The following is a 17,194-nucleotide window of genomic DNA, read 5'->3' on the forward strand; positions in this document are numbered from 1 at the left end:
TCCTCTCATTTTGAGATCTTTGCCACAACCTAACTGACAGATAAATGTTGAATGGCTTGTCCTAAGACTAGAGCTAGGATATGAAGAGGCCAGCACTCAAACCAAGTCCTCAGGGCATTCCCCATGTTTCTTTCCAATTCCCTTGTCTTGCAAATGAGAAAACAGGTGCCAAGAAGTTAAGTGACTGATTACTTAACTGGTTACTAAACTGGAAGAGGTTACTGATTGTTCTATCACTGTGATCCAAATCTTCTGTGTCTGGTTTTCTTCACTCCAGCAAGTAAGGGGTGCAATTGCTTGTTTATTGAGCTTTCTAATGAGATAATGCAGGTGAAGCACTTATTCTTCCCTACCCCACAGTGAAGACTCAGCAGATGGTAGCTACCACTCTCCTGCTCCAAGCCTTGTCCTGATTCCTTTGTGGTTAAAGTCTAGGCTCAGGTCAAAAGACACCACGGAAAACAAGATGTTGCCACATTTCAGTACATGCTGGCCAAGACTTGCCACGATTTGCTTACTGTTTTGGTGGATCGTTCATGTGGGGGTGCCCAAGCATCAGCAATATGAATGTGTGTGAGCCAGCTGAGTTGGAAATTTTCAGTGTTTTGCTGTTGATGTTGATATCAGTCTGAGAGTATTCATCACAGAAGAGCCCTGCCCTCTTATACACAGATGCCTTCCATGGCATCCACACCCACCCAGGGCCAGAGGGGCAGTGACCAAGAGGATTATTTCCTGTCCTTACTTCATGATCCCCTCCCTGGTGGAGGTGGGCAGGGGTGGTTAAGAATGAGGCACCACAGCCAGGAGGTCTGGTCCACACTTATTGCCTGTGTTACCCTGTGGGGCTTACTGGGTCTCTCAGAGCCTCAGTTTTCTTGTTGGTAAATTATTCCCTATCTTATGAGAGTGTGGTGAGAATTAAACAGTGTTTTCAGAAGAGTCTGGCAAGGAAAAGTTTCCTGGTGGTTGTAAGTTGTCAAACTTTTTACAGCCAGCTGCAGGGCTGCTGGATGGGACTGCCCCTCCTGACCCCAGCTGGCCTCCTACACGTTATCTTTAAATCAGATATTTATTTTGCCCTCAAGAACTTGGCTTTTTCTCCCCTTCCTAATGAATGGCACAGGGCTTCTTCCCTACATTTCCAAGGGAGGTGGCGGTTACAGGAAACAAGGTGCTGGTGGGCTGGCGTGCACCTCGGCCTGTGTGTTCCGCTATGGCCTCTCGTTGATCTGGGGAAGGACGTGCCAGGGGTGGCACTTGAATTTGGAGACTACAGCCCACCATAGATGATCTGTGCTATACTCCTCCAAAAGAAGGGAACTCGTTGAGAAGGTAACTTGGTCTCATAAGGCATAAAGAAAACGTCCTCCTAGACCAGTGAAAAACTAGGTTTGACCACATACCACTCCATGCCACAAAAGGTTAGATAATAGTGTCATTTTCTATCAGTATTCCATACACACACATATACATATCTACATAAGAGAGAACTTGTGCCAGGCACTGTGTTACCTTTTACACATAATTCTTACAATGCCCTGATACGACTTCTATTACACACCTGAAGAAACTGAGAATTACAAATGTTAAGTAATCTTCCCAAAGTCACACAGCTTGAGGCCTAGCCAGAGTAAAATCCAAGCTTGTCTGGCTTAAGTCCCCATTCTCTTTTTTTTGAGACAGAGTCTCTGTCTGTCTCCCAGGATGGAGTGCAGTGGTGCCATCTCGGCTCACTGCAACCTCTGCGTCCCGGGTTCAAGTGATTCTCCTGCCTCTCAGCCTCCCGAGTAGCTGGGATTACAGGCACGTGCCACCACACCAGGCTAATTTTTTTGTATTTTTAGTAGAGACAGGGTTTCACCATGTTAGCCAAGATGGCCTCCTGACCTCGTGATCCACCCACCCTGGCCTCCCCAAATGCTGGGATTACAGGTGTGAGCAACCACGCCTGGCATAAGTCCCCATTCTTAACCCAAATATGCCTGACTATAAGAATGATCTGCGACGGTTGTTAAAAACAGATTATGTGGGCTACCCCCAAGACCAGCTGAATCAGGGTCTCCAGAGAAGAGGTTGGCTGAGGGATATGATTTTTTTTAACAAGTGCCCCAGGTGACTGCTACTGAGAAAGACCTCCCAACACCCCTGGTTGTCCACCCCTGGCTGTTGACAATCATGGGAAGTGCTTAAGGCACACCAATCAAGGCCCAGGCCCCAACCCATGAAAGAACCCTTGGGTTCTTTCCCAAGTTTTGTCTTTGATAAAACACTTAACCGTCTGTAGTTCACACAGTTTTCTGAGCTATAAAGTGGAGATACATCATAGTATCTGCTCCCAAATCTCACCAGAGTGCTATGAGGATGAAAGGACACTGGTGGTGAAGGGGTTTTGCACAGTGCTCACTGAAAGAAAATTTACTTCTCAGTTATTATGAACCTTCACATAATCTGTCTCACAGGCTTTTGTCGGTTGACCTGGGAATTTAACCATCCTTCTAATATGGTGTTTATGGGAAAATGCATTCAGATTTCAAAATAATTCACAAAAAATTTTAGAATACAATTTATTTCCATTTTCAGGACTGCCTCTATTTAACTAAAGTTTTGTATTATAGGCCCAGGAATATTGAATGTATCATATGAAGTCTTTTCCATGAGAACATTAAATGAACAGTTGATTAGATTTCTTGGTCTATTTGGTGTCTCTTTTAAATGAATCCTAATATTGTTAAATGGAAAGTGTAGACTCTAAAATGATATCTCTACAGTGATTACACCATGAAAAAGTGTAATAGCTCTGATTCATTGAACATTTCTATGTGCCCAAGTCTGTGCTAAGCCAGTCGTTTCCATGCTATCCTTATTAAATGTTATTTCCATTTGCTGAGGCTTAAAGAGACTAATTGCCTTTGTAAAGGTCATTTAACTTGTAAGACTGAAGATACAGGATTCAAACAGAATATCAGACCCCAAATTCTGGGAATATTCAAACAGAATATCAGACCCCAAATTGGCCACCCTGTGATATAAAATCCTCATGCACACACATGGATTGGCACACTGACACAGGAAAACAAAAGCAATCACTGTGCTAGAGCAGAGGGACTATGGCTGATTTGCTCTTTAAAATGAATTATTGGTGTAAAACTTCATCTAATAAAAATATGGAGAAGAAAGAAGTTGCATTAAAAAATATACCTGAATTTTATGACTGGATATCAAGACTTGTATTGTTGTAGGTTTTGGAGTTTAGATTCCATTCCGAAACCTTCATGGTGTCCAGTCCATGTGAAAATTAAGGAAGAGAAAGAAATGTGGGTGGCAAGAAATCCACCCGAATGTCCTCTGCTCCTGGCAGCATTAAAGAAAATTGCTGTCCTTCATAGATGAGGATGAAGCCACTAGTAGTTTTCCAAGAGTAGTGATGGATTTGCTCTGAGCCCTCTTAAATTCCCTCCCCATCTCCTTTTATATCAGGGGAGGGCTGTTCAGGCCTGGTGCTGCCAGTAAGGTAGCCATCCATATGAAGGGTGAACTCAGCACTTTCCGCCCAGCCAACTCATGCCCCACCCCGCCAGCTGCTCAGGAGATGGGATACCCATATTCAGTACTTCTGAATGTTCCTTCTGTAAGGACGTCCCCTGACAACCCAGTAGAAAACTAAATGCTGTTTAGATCACTGGGAAAGCTCATCCTTCCCCAATCCATTCCTCCTTTAAGATGAGTTCCTTTCCCCAAAGTGACTTTTCTTCCTTTCTAACAGATATCTGCAAATGAAATAGAAATGCTTTTGATGAGGCTGCCACGCATGTTCAAACAGGAATTCACGGGTGTGGGAGCCACGCTGGAAAAAAGATGGAAGTTGTGTGCCTTTGAAGGAATTAAAACTACCTAACTGTGAAGACCTAAACATCTCTGGAAGTGAAACCATGTGAACCTGGCCAGGGCTGTGCGATGGGGGAGCAGGAGGTGTGGGGTTGGTCCAGCACGCAACCTTTGTGGAGCCGTCGAAGCCTGCCTTTAGTTATATGTGTGGCGTTCTCTTGTGAGTGGAAATGTAATTGTGTACCAGTTCCTTAAAATAAACAAAGCTTCATACTGTGACAGATCTGTTTCCTATGAAAACCAAACAATGATTCCACAGTCATAATGATGGCAAAATCTTAAAATATGCTACATTTGAGAATAGCTCACCAAGCAAAATATTTAAAGTTAATGATGGTGTAGCGATGATTGTTGCTAGGCTACAGAGTTGTATATGTAATGTATAGCTGAAATCATTAAATGACATTTTCCTGAAAGTCTTTCTGTTTTAGTTAAAAAAAAAAAAAAAAGAAAGAAAAAGAAAAGAAAAAAGAAAAAATAATTTTACAGTGAGGGAAAATCATACCAAAAGAAAACTTGAATATGTGTCTAAACAGTTATTGTATTTTGTAAATTAAGTTATATGCTGTTCCAGGGACTTTTGCCTTATTGAAAAGGCAGAAAATATGATTGGACACATTGAGAATGCTTTATCAAGAATATTATTTTTCTAATGTAACAATTCTCCATCATAAGTTCTTTTAACAGGGACTGCGTAACAATTTTCATAAAGTGTAAATAAAGGAGAAACTAGTGTTATTGTCTTGTACTTGGTATGTAGCATTCAGGTTTATGCATCAAAATAAACATTCAGTAAATATTCCTGTTACAAATTTTATAGCAAAGATGTTAATTTTTTTCAATAAATATGACTTCTACCATGTTGGTTTTACAAATTATTCTTTGACACATTTTATTTCTCCCTTAAGAAATCTTTTTCTCATTATTCAGTCCCACCTCATATCCTATCATTTAAAAATGATAAAATACATGAGTGACATTAAGAGATAAAACATTATTTCAAATAGGAATATATAAAAATTGTGGACTGGAAATTACCAAGAAAGGAGATCATACAGCATTAATATACAATATTAGAGTAGATTTTTTAAAATAGTAGAACATAGAATCCACAAATAATAAATTTTTACTTTGTTTTTTGTCCTCCTGGGCAGGTAAAAAGTAGTCCATTAATCTTATTAATTCTTGGATTTACGTATCTGTATGTTTACTGGAAAACACATTAGAAAAGAAACGAAGGAATCTACACTCAGACCAACAATTTAGACAGAATTTGGGCTTCCCCTCTTTATTTTAGTAACAAATGGGATATGACTTAAAATTTTGTCCCCTTCCTGCTATCCTACATAAGAATCACAAAAAAGACAAGTATCCTTAACCATAATTGAAACATTTTTTAGGAAGACAGCTAAACAGTTTATGTTCTCTGGTATTATGAAAAGATACTCATAATTTCCTATTGGACTTTTTGTCCTTCATTGATATCTTTATTGATAAGTACCTTTATTGATCTCTGATAAATTAAGGTACTTACTCATACCTCCCATAAATATCTACACATGCGTTTTGTTCAGGCTCAGGGCTAACACTATGAATATAAAGGTAAGTAAGAAAAGACCCTCTTCCTTAATGTGCTCAGAGTTCAGTGTGAAAAAGACATTTTCAGCCCAGCACGGTGGCTCATGCCTGTAATCCCAGCACTTTGGGAGGCCGAGGCAGGTAGATCACTTGAGTTTAGGAGTTCGAGACCAGCCTGGCCAACAAGGTGAAACTCCATCTCTATTTTTAAAAAGTAGCTGGGCGTGGTGGCAGGCACCGGTAGTCCCAGCTACTCAGGAGGCTGGGACAGGAGAATCACCTGAACCCGGAAGGTGGAGGTTGCAGTGAGCCGAGATTACGCCACTGTACTCCAGCCTGGATGACAGAACCAAGACTCCGTCTCAAAAAAAAAAAAAAAAAAGAAAAGAAAAAAAGGCATTTTCCCAAAAGGTTCTATATGATGTGATTCTGGTAACAAGAAAGATATGATAGGTGCTATGGCATTCAAACTATATGTCCATATCGTATTAAACCCTACACATCTTCCCTTACCATCAGTCCATGCCTACTACCACCGTCATCCTGACAGATTTATCTCCATATCAGGAGACACAAATAAAGACACAGCAGCCAGAAAGTGGAAGACATCATTTACAGGTGATGCTATTATTATAAAATAGAAAACCGAAGCCGTTCACCCGAAAACAAGGAAAAAAGAATTCAGTAAAGTGGCTAGTTCTATAAAGTCATGAAGTGTAGTAAGGACACAGGGGAAGGTACCACAGCCTATGCTATTTCTAGTGGAAAGCATGGTGGATATTTTCAAACATGCATTGATACTTTCAAGTATTACTGGCAGTCACTTTAGTAGAAAGACAACCTGCACAGCGTAAACCCCTAACACTGAGCTCTGTGCTCACGCAAAGCTGAGGGACCTCATATTAGATCTGACAAGAAGATATCATTTCCAAACACATGGATATGAGCCCTACGGGGCAACTTGGGGGAGTGAAACGGTTAATTCAGCTTCCAAAAAATATTAGAGTCGTTGCTGGAGAGAAGCTTCTGCACTTGGAAAATCTATTTTGACTGTAATTTTTTTATTTACACTTGAAATGAATTCTATTACTTGTCTAGAAATACGTTGGTTATATATTTTAACTTCAATTATGTGAATAATTGATTTTTGGATTTTTTTTATCCTCTATAAATTATTTCACAGACTCTCAAGTTCAGATGGGACTTTGGCGATCACCTGGGGAAGGAACTAACAACGGTGCCTATGAGGGTGGTCTGGAGACTACGTGTATCTGTCACCCCATTCTCTTTAATCCTCCTGGTAACGCTATATGAAGATAATATTATTGTACCCATTTGTCACACAAGGATAACGAGGCTCCTAAGTTTTAAGTAATTTGGCCAACTTTGCAGTTAGTAAATTTTGAATCAGGATTTGAGCCTAAGGCTAACTGGCTCCAAAACATATTCTCCTTTTCACTAGTCATACTTCTATTAATAGTTCAACCCATTCCACCCAACTGTGAGCCTAGTGCCATCCAGTGCCTTTGGATCCCTTTTTATCCTCCTTTATTCTCCACCATCCCTTACACATGGGTAGAGGGGTGAAAACTCTTCACGCCTTTCTCTCCTTAGAATAAGCAAAATATTGAAGGTTTGGAGATCCTTGTGATCTGGTCCCAAAGGGCCTTTCCAACTTACTTTTTCACTGTTTCCCTGAAAACGATTCATCCTTTTTCTTGCTTTTCTGCTTTTGTTCATCTATTTGAATGAAACAACCTTCATCATATCTAGTTATCACAGTTCTACCCAACCTTAAATGTGAAATAAGGCTTCATGCCCCAGCAGAAGTCGCTCCTCCTGCCTCTGCACACAGCCATCCCACACTGTTTCTGAAGGCACCTGCCACCCAGCTGTCCTTGCCCTATTATATTACAAGCTCTTTGATGGACCTGAACACATCTCATTTACTTGGAATCATTTCTCGAAGTGGTTTTGTTTACAAATATTTAGAAAGTAGGACAGAGAATGATCCAAGATGTTTTTCTACCTCCGGGGACCAATCTGCCTATACTTACCCAAAGGGAAAATACTACAAAATATTTGAAAAGGCTGCAAATATCTTAGATCCAAGATTCCAAGGTGGGAAATGTGAGCGAGAATGTACCGCATATTATTGAAATAAAAAATCAGCAACCCAATTCCTATTCAAACTTCAAACCCAGATCACTTATCAACTGTTCTATGAGGTCCTGATTCCCTCAGGAGTCCTTCTCCTGGGCTTCCCCTACTATTCATTACATATCTATTGCAGCCCATTTACTGTATTTTAATCATTTTTTAATGTGGCTGTCTTTCCACTCTTGTAGGCAGGAGACCTCCCTTACTCAACCCTCTAGTCCCTCAGAGTCTGACATGACATATCATTACTTTTAAATAAATATTTATCACATTAATGAAAGAAGAACTCACACAGGAACTTTCTGAAGTTGTTGAATCAGAATCTATTCAGGTATTAGGTCCAGCAATAGAGGCTAAAACTTTTGTCTCTCCATTGTAATGCCTTGGCAGAACCCTTATTTTTAAATTTTTCTTTTTTACTGTGGTAAAATAGAATACTTAACAATTTAGCTAGTCATAAGTGTACAATTCTGTGACATTAAATGCATTCGCAGTATTATGTAACCAATTATCACTATTTATACCCAAAACTTTTACATTATCCCCAACAAAATTCTGTACTCACTATACAATAACTCCTCATCCTCTTACCCTTCTAACCTCTGGTAACTTCTATTCCCTGCATCTCCACGAATGTCCCTGGTCTAGGTATCTCCTGTAAGTGGAATCTTACGGCATTTGCCCTTCTGAGTCCAGTTTCTTTCACTCAGCGTAACAACTTTAAGTTTCATTCATACTGTAGCATGTATCAGAATTTCATTTCTTTTTAAGGCTGAATAATAGGCTGGGCACTGTGGCTCACACCTGTAATCCCAGAACTTTGGGAGGCTAAGGCAGGTGGATCACTTGAGGTCAGGAGTTCAAGACCAGCCTGGCCAACATAACGAAACCCCATCTCTACTAAAAATACAAAAATTAGCCAGGTGTGGTGGCACATTTCTGTAATCCCAGCTACTTGGGAGGCTGAGGCAGGTGAATCGCTTGAACCCGGAAGGCGGAGGTTGCAGTGAGCAGAGATCACGCCACTGCACCCCAACCTGGGTGATAGAGTGACACCCTGTCTCAAAAAAAAAAAAAAAAAAGGAATAATACTCTGTTGTAAGAGAACTCTTCTTGCTGGCTTAGGTATTTTTTACCTATTACAGTAAGAAAAAGTCCTTGATCAGTGTTGGAAACTATCTAAATACCGCATCAAAAATAACATTTGAAAGTGTAGGGAAGCTTATTTTTAACTCAATAAACTGTTCATTTTTGTTGAGGGTAAAAATGAAATGAAAAAAAAAAAGTTGGTAGTAATTGTGTAGAAAATGAGACTGACTCAACAAATATCCATGCAACAAATTATGATTCACAACAAGTTGTTTTTCTTGGTAAGGGTCGGGGATGTTTTACTTTGAGGTTGGTTCTTGGGGTTTTTTTTGTTATTGGTGGGGGTTGTAGCCCTTTTCAGAAAATGGCTACTGTATTTATTTATTGGACTCAATAATAGGTGGTTTATCTCCAAACCTCTTTTCCCATAGTACTCAGTTTATTCTCATAAACTGAGAAAATAGAGACATCAGATCACTCAAAATCTTATAGCTTGACTTATTTTTCATCAAAATGGTAAAAGGTTCACATGTATATTAAATAAGCCCGTCATAAGTAACTGAAGAAACTATCCTGCGTAGCACACTGAAAATAAGCATTTTCAACAAGCTATAGTGAATGTGTTTACATATTAGATCACTAAAACACTGTCTCTCTAGTTCCACCACCTCCAATTTCCTCCTCTACTTGGCAAGTGGACTTTCTTTCATTCCCAGGCTTCAAATGTTTGGAAATGTCTCCTACTGTGTAGGCGAGCACTCAGGCTGCACTGGGGTCAAGCCCAGCCCAACATTCACTGACCTTGTGGCCACGGCACATCCCTTAACCGCACCGAGGTGCTAGTCCCAGATCGATAATATGGGAACGTTAATGCCTATGTCATAGGGCGATGATTAAATAAGCAAGCAAGCATAAAGCACCTCATAACATACAGCCAGGCAGACCGAAGGCATTTGTTTCTACAAAAATAGTACTTAAACTACATCATTCCCAGAAAAGGGAAAAAACCCTTTCCCTGCGATCAGCCTATTCCTATCCTGACCATTGACAAATAGTCAATCGTATGCTTCTAAATACAAGATAAAATAAGTATAAAACAAGCATAATCCCCACCAATAGTCCATTAAACATATTCAAGTGTAAGACTGACATTAGCAAGATAATTGTAATTCTCTAACCTGCAAAGACTTCCGCAACTCTTATAGACAAATAAGTAGTGACCATCAAAGTTCTCTCATCACAGAAAAAAATTAAAGCCTGAATTCTTTGTTACAGCTCCCTTTTTACTTGTTTGGTATATTTCCAATAAGCAGTAATTAGGGTTAAATACATTCAACTGTGAAGAAACTATGGCTCTGGGTTACTGCCATTTTGAATGATGGTCAACTAGGTATACAGTATGCAAAGATTAAATAAAGTATTAATTATGGTTTTTTTTTTAACCCAGCAGAGACATTGTCAGGAAAAATTATAGTTGTAGCTGCAATAGTATTATTTTAGAGAACATACACATCTATTATAGTTGCTGAGAGTGTCAAAGTAAAGGACTCCAGTTAATCTAGTAATTACAGACTGGTTATGTTAATAAAATTAGCTGTTGTGGTCCAAAATTTTAACTGTTGCCTGCTCACAAAACTGTACAGATACCCAACAAGCTCTGATGTTTGCTCTGCACATTTCACCTCTCATATAATGTACATTTGTCAGTACAGGGCTATTCACTTCATGGGAAAAACAGAAGCATAAAAATAAATTGCAGACATTTTACAGTAGAAAATGTTACGTCCTCAATACAAGGCAAAAAAGTGGTTAACGTACAAGTGCATTGCATGTAATGAAATGCATTTTTTGCCTAGCAAATATATTTAGTGTGTGTTGAAAGTTGTAATATCTTCCCCTGCACAAAGAAATTTCTATTATAAAGCTCATTTGCTATTGCAGGGAGTGAAACCCTTTTTCTTGTTTACTAAAGTAGTCCATCTTAATATCAGCCCACAACACTGTCAAGTTCACTTAAGAAGAGCTATGTGTAGATAAGAATAGGACTGAATCAGAAACCAGAATATTCCATTTCATCTGCTTTCCATATCTGAGAAAGTGCTATGTAATTCACTACATCTGGTAGCAATCTCATTTTGGAAAACATTTTTCTTTTCAGAAGAAAAGGCTAAAAATTGGCCAATTTGAGGCTCTCATCAATAAATAAATCTTTTGCCTTTGAATATGTTTATGCATAAGTGAGGATTTGTTTCTCTAGTATTTCTTGAGATAAAATAGCAAGTATGGTCTGGGAAGTCAAACATTATCTTCAGGTGGAGATAATGTATGAAAACCATTGTGGGTCTTTTATTAAACAGACATTATTATATCAAAATCAACATCATGCATCATTTTTAAGACTTGCAATCATAGTAAATCAAGTTTCAAATATGAAGTACTATTAATTCTTAGATTAATTGTCACTGTCTAAGGCTGAGCAACAACAGGGTAGGATTTTGCACCTCACTGTCTGTTCCTTGAGGGGATAAAGGGAACTTTGGTTCAATGTGTATCTAAGACAAGGTTTTGTAGGCTGAGCCTTGTATGCAATTAGACTGTGGATAGTGGGGGACAGTGTGAAATCTAGACTGTGCTAACCTATAGTCAACTTTTTTTTTTTGGAGACGAAGTCTCGCTCTGTCACCCAGGCTGGAGTGCAGTGGTGCGATCTCGGCTCACTGCAACCTCCACCTCCCATGTACAAGCAATTCTTCTGCCTCAGCCTCCCGAGTAGCTAGGATTACAGGTGCCCGCCACCATGCCCAGCTAATTTTCATTTTAGTAGAGACAGGATTTCACTATGTTGGCCAGGCTGGTCTTGAACTCCTGACCTTGTGATCCACCCGCTTCAGCCTCCTGAAGTGCTGGGATTATAGCCTTGAGCCACCACGCCTGGCCTAGTCAACCCATTTTTCTATTGCTGCTCTACCACAGGGCACTGGTAAATGAAGTACACAGCCTTTTGGTCTGGAGGGGATAGATCACCTGCCAGAGAGGCAGTAGAGTGAGGTGCTCAAGAGCATTCTTCTGGAATCATCCCAATTCAGTGATCATGGCCACATGATTTAATCTCTGAAGTTTAATCCTGAAACTGGATAATACTCACCCTTATAGAGTAATTCTGTAATTTGATCCACTGACTAAGTAGTACTAGGTCATCTAAGATTACAGAATTCTTCAAGCGACAGCTTTCAATCTCATGGCCTCACCGTCCCCTGCCAATTGAAAAGTGTTTCCCCTCAGAGATCACCACTAATACATCCAGTGGAATCCACTTTCTGATTCCTCTCTGGAACAACAAATGCATCCATACAACATAACAGAAAATCTCCCACCTGTCGAAAGAGGTTTGTGCCCAGTGTGGGACTAGAATTAGGACTTCCAAACAACCCCAGATTCCTGACACTTCACTGAGAGATTCTGAGAACTCACGAAACCAGTGAATAACAGGCAAGCTCCTAACTCAAACCAGACCTCTTGGAAGAGAGTCTTGGCAAAGACATACCTGGTATGTTTTCTCAAATATAAAAGTATTTCGGAGGAAACAGAACAGCATCCCACTCTTGAGACAGAGAAGGGACTAGATATCTTCCTCCTGGGTCCTCTATCTCCAGTAAGGATGGGACACTTTGGTGGGAGAATCAAAGGGATAAAATCCATCTTGTGCTCCTCGGTTTCATATTACTTTATGGAAAGGCAACGTGGATGTCTTTATCCCATATTTCCCCAGTGTTCAGACTGGAGGAAGGACACGGGGAGAGAAGGAGTTAAAAGGTTCTTAATGCCATTTGGAATTTCTCAAACTTGGAAGTTTAAGCTGGGGTGTAAGAGCCCCCAACTCCTGCTTTGTTCTTACAACCCTTTTGACTCCGTGTTTCACACTTCCTTCTTTTCCCATAGGACTTTGCTCTGTGAGTACATATGTAACTGGCTCATTGATTAATCAGGTCATGTGTAGTGATTTTCAGTGAACTGGGAAGGAATACCCATTACCACACACATATACATTTGCTAACACACAGATATATACACATCCACACATACCCACACTAATAAAAATTCCTGTACACACTCATGTAAATATTACATCTGGTACAAACATATACATATGTAGCCACATTTACACACATTCACAACTTCACTGACATCCAGATACTTCTGGGTTTGGCAATCATTTTTGACCCCTCAGGTTCTTCCCTCTCCTCCCTCTATTTCTTTCAGCTATTCACTTTTCCCAATAGGGATGACTAACCTGGGACAAACAACAGAAGGTGACACTCAACCCTGTAGGTAATAAACATATGGAATTTACTTTAAAAAGATGATACTGGCAGGAAATGTAGGAGGATTGAAAATATTTCTAACAAATTTATGAAAGAGCCAGAAAAGGCAAAGAAACTGACACAGTTAACCCACAAGGACATCAGAGAACTCTGTTCCAGGGAGGCACCGGCGTAAGGTTGTAACTCAGGAATTCTTTTTTTTTTTTTTTTTTTTTTTTTTTTTTTTTTTTTTTTTGAGACAGGGTCTCACTCTGTTGCCCAGGCTGGAGTACAGTGGTGCAATCTCTGTTCACTGCATCCTCCACCTCTCGGGTTCAAGTGATTCTCCTGCCTCAGCCTCCCCAGTAGCTGGGATAACAGGTACCTGCCACCACACCCAGCTAATTTTTGTATTTTTAGTAGAGATGGGGTTTCACCATGTTGGGTAGGCTGGTCTCTAACTCCTGACCTCAAGTGATTCGCCTGCTCAGCCTACCCAAAGTGCTGGGATTACAGGTGTTAGCCACCACAACCGACAGAAATTCTTATATTTACACAGAAATAATTTCTATGGCATACAGAGGTTATTAATGGCACTATTTAATGGTCTATCTATATCCATACCTCTTGTTCTGTAACATTGTAATCTTGTCCTATTCCAGCTCTGGACTTGATCATTTATGCTGCTTTGGCCAATGAGACAGCTGGAGAAGACCCTGTGCATTTCTGCTTGCCCTCTTGCATGGTTAGGTTTACATACTCTTGTACTCAGACACTACTAATGAGAATGCATTGGGCTAGCTCACTGGGCTAGCCATGACGCATATGTGCAGCTGAGTCAAGTGGCCCCAGCCAAGCCCATCCGGATCTGCTGATGGCCAGTTGATTCCTTAAGAAAATATGTCAGAGACAAGAGGAACAATTCGGCCTCAATAGTTGATCTGCAGACTTGTGAGCTAAATGATTGTTTAAGCCACTGAATTTTGGAGTGACTTGTCATGCAACATTATTTGTGGCAACAACTAACACTGAAACTGTTATTTAGAATTAGGGTGCTGCGATTAACAAAAAAAAATGGGCAGAGGCTAGAAAAATTATGAGGAAACTGCTACAAGAGGATGGAAAGATGACAACATGGGTTATGCAGTAACAAAAAAATGAGAAAACTGCTACATGTGTCAATTCAGATGGTCGAAAATCTGCCTAATAAACTTGGGATTTGAGCAATAACATTTCCAGGCATAATGTTGAAAGTGTCTGCTGCATACTGCTAAGATTCTACAAGAAATGAAAGGGCTAGAAAAATAACTGTCCAGTGCATAAGCAAATTGAGAGAGACCATAGAGGAAACAGGACTTCTTGGTTGGAAAAGAAAATTGCTTTTCATCTGTTTCTTCAGCTGGCAAAAGAGTCTCAAAGTAAAACATAGCCTGGGACAAAGATCTAATCAAATACTTGTCTTTAAGACCGTCTATTAAGACCCTGGAAAGAAACAGGACAGAAAACAGCGATCCTCTAAGCTCAAGAAATGTGCTACTAGGAGTCTTAAGAGCACTATCTCACAGTACTTAACTATCTCACAGCCCAAATAACTATGGTTGAATCTAGAGAGACCTAGCTCTGAAAGTATTGTAGGTGTTGCTTTTGGCCCATTAGATTTATAAGAAACTCACAAAAGTTTTGATGGTACTATATTGACAAAAGGATCACCAGTTTACACTAAAAGATACTGAGACTATTCAAAATGTAAGAAAACCTCTAGGTCTCTAATTTCCACAATCCAGAAACAGGCTAAAAAAGTTGTCTAAAGCACACAGGAGTAGCCAAGGGGGTAGAAAAGACCACCCAGATGGTACAGAACAGAGCCTTAGAAAACAACAGACTGAGGAGTCACTTCCAGGGGGCAGAACCGAGGCCTAATCAAGAATATTCCCTCCTCTGGAAGAGAAGGTCCTGGCAGCATTTTCAGGGATAGAATTCAGGATTGCTATGAGCCAGTGCCTCTTACTAGCTTTCCATTCTTCCACTTTTTGAATGGGGTTGTCCACTATACTTATTCTGTCCTTTCTTACCCTAATGCATTAGGTTTGAAGGTCAAATTTCTTGTCTTTTTCACTCATAGATCTTCAACTCAAAGCAACTGTACCCAAGGAGCCGCATTAGGACCTGTTTTACACCTTGAGATCCTGGACCTTGAGCCTGATGCTATGATTAGATGAGACCTTTAAGGATCTTGGGAAGAGGGAGAGAGTATATTTTATACATGAGAATAAAAGAAAGAGTTGGGGCCAGAGTGTGAACATTCGTTTCCTATCAGTTTCCATTCCAATTCCTATATCAGTCTTACATTGCTACACATAATGCTACATAACTGACCACACAAAAATGAGTGGCTAAATCAACCATCATTTATTGGCTCACAGGCCTACAAGTTTGTAATTTAAGTTGGAAATTTCTCCTGATCTTGGTTGGACTCACTTAAATGTTTTCTAGGTCAGTTGGCTCTCAGCTGAGACTCACGTTTCTGGTGGTGGTTAGCTAGTGGTTGGCTTGGGGCAATAAGGTCAAATGACCTCAGCTTTGTCAATCCCACTCTCCCCCACGTCTTTCTCATTCTTCCAGCAGGCTAACCCTAGCCTATACTCATGGTTAGCATATGGTAAATGCCAAATGACAGCATTAACTTAAGCATACCCTGAGAATGACCCTATACGGCAGGTGCACCTGAATGTGTATTCTGAGCTAGGGGGTTTGGGAGTGGCCAATCTGGAGATTCATTCCTTGTCTATGAGGAACATCTGAGCTCCCTGCCTGTCCAGTGGAACATGGGCTGTATGGGGGACTGAGACCCCGAGATTGGGGTTGCATGAAAATTGCCAAGTGGAGGCTGTCAGGAAAAGGGTGTTAAGTGAAAATGCTATATAAGCCACATGTTTTTTGCAAGCGGTTGTGGTTCTCCTGCCCAGCCCACCACCACTAGGCCATGCAATTATTCTGTCCAGCCCATCGCCTCTGGACTCTCTCCCCTGTATGTAAGCCCCCAGTAAAACTCATGTCTCATTCACTGGCTCTGGGTCTCTTCTTCCGCCTCTTGAACCCGGTACCATCCCCAGTGCAGTCTATAGGGGTTCAGTACAACAGTTATGATGAAGGAGCCAGGGAAGTTTAAGATTTGTAGTTATAAAGAGCAGCAAGACAGCAAGCCTCAATGCACAAGGACTTTCTCAGTCTCTGCTTGCATCATGCCTGTTAACTGCTGATCAGCCAAAATAAGTCACATATCTAAGCCCAGAAAAAAGGAGTGGACATATCAATATAATCAACCTACCATAATTCCCAAACTGTGTCCCATGGAAACTAGCATCCCACAAGACATTATCAGATGTTCCACTTAAAAAAAGTTCTATGGTCATATATATTTGTGAAATGCTGCTTATTACATTCTCTTATTAAGTCACACCCATTAGCCTATCAAAGGCTCTAAGAATTCCTATTCTGTTTACCTTGATTTAACTGGTGTCTCCTACAATTATTTAGCCATGAAACACATTAGTTATTTAAAATCTTAAACACATCTTGAGAACTGTTCTATGAATCACAATCTGAGTAACACCAGTCTATGCTATACAAAGTCACTGTAATAAATGCATTATGATAAGGAGCTTTACGAGGCCTAGAAGTTTTCATGACACAGGTAAGTAAACCACTAATAATAATTCTTTTCTCTACTTTCATATGAGAAAACCAAGAATCAGAAAAGTTAAGCAAGCCCCACAGAAAAGGAGCAGCAAAGCCGTGCTATATCCTCACATCTGCCTGATTCCAAACACCCATCATCTCTTTATCTCCCTACTTGTCAAGGGTGGAATGGCAGACACCACGAGAAATGGCAGACAGAGCAGCACAGGGTGATGGTCTGAGCCAGGAAGCTGGCTTTAGTCCTGGCTTAGCCACTGACTAAATGATCTTGAGCAAGTGACAGCCTCTTAAACACTTTCGATAGGAAACACCATTCTCTATGCTCCCATACAGCTAGAAGAATCTGGAAAAGATTTTTGTGAACAGTCTTTGGGACACAGAAATCTTCTGAAGCTTCCCCATGTGCCACAGTAAAAACGACCTCCAAGGTACTGCCCTGTCATAAATCTAGTCCTGAACATAACAAATTCATTTTTTAA

At 40.3% G+C, this 17,194-nt stretch overlaps 1 protein-coding gene across 10 annotated transcripts in view; it reads left to right on the forward strand.

Annotated features, from left to right (window-relative positions):
• Positions 1-4,107, forward strand: part of LOC105491716 (ecto-NOX disulfide-thiol exchanger 1) — a 468,515-nt gene extending 464,408 nt beyond the window's left edge. For all 10 annotated transcript variants that reach the window (XM_024796026.2, XM_011758342.2, XM_011758343.2 and 7 more), the window contains one exon: positions 3,767-4,107. In XM_024796026.2, coding sequence (XP_024651794.1) covers positions 3,767-3,898 — 132 coding nt within the window. In that variant the 3' untranslated portion in view covers positions 3,899-4,107. The remainder of the gene's footprint in view (positions 1-3,766) is intronic.
• The last annotated feature ends 13,087 nt before the right edge of the window (positions 4,108-17,194 follow it).

Source organism: Macaca nemestrina, chromosome 16 (genome assembly GCF_043159975.1).
Source record: "Macaca nemestrina isolate mMacNem1 chromosome 16, mMacNem.hap1, whole genome shotgun sequence".
NCBI lineage: Eukaryota > Metazoa > Chordata > Mammalia > Primates > Cercopithecidae > Macaca > Macaca nemestrina.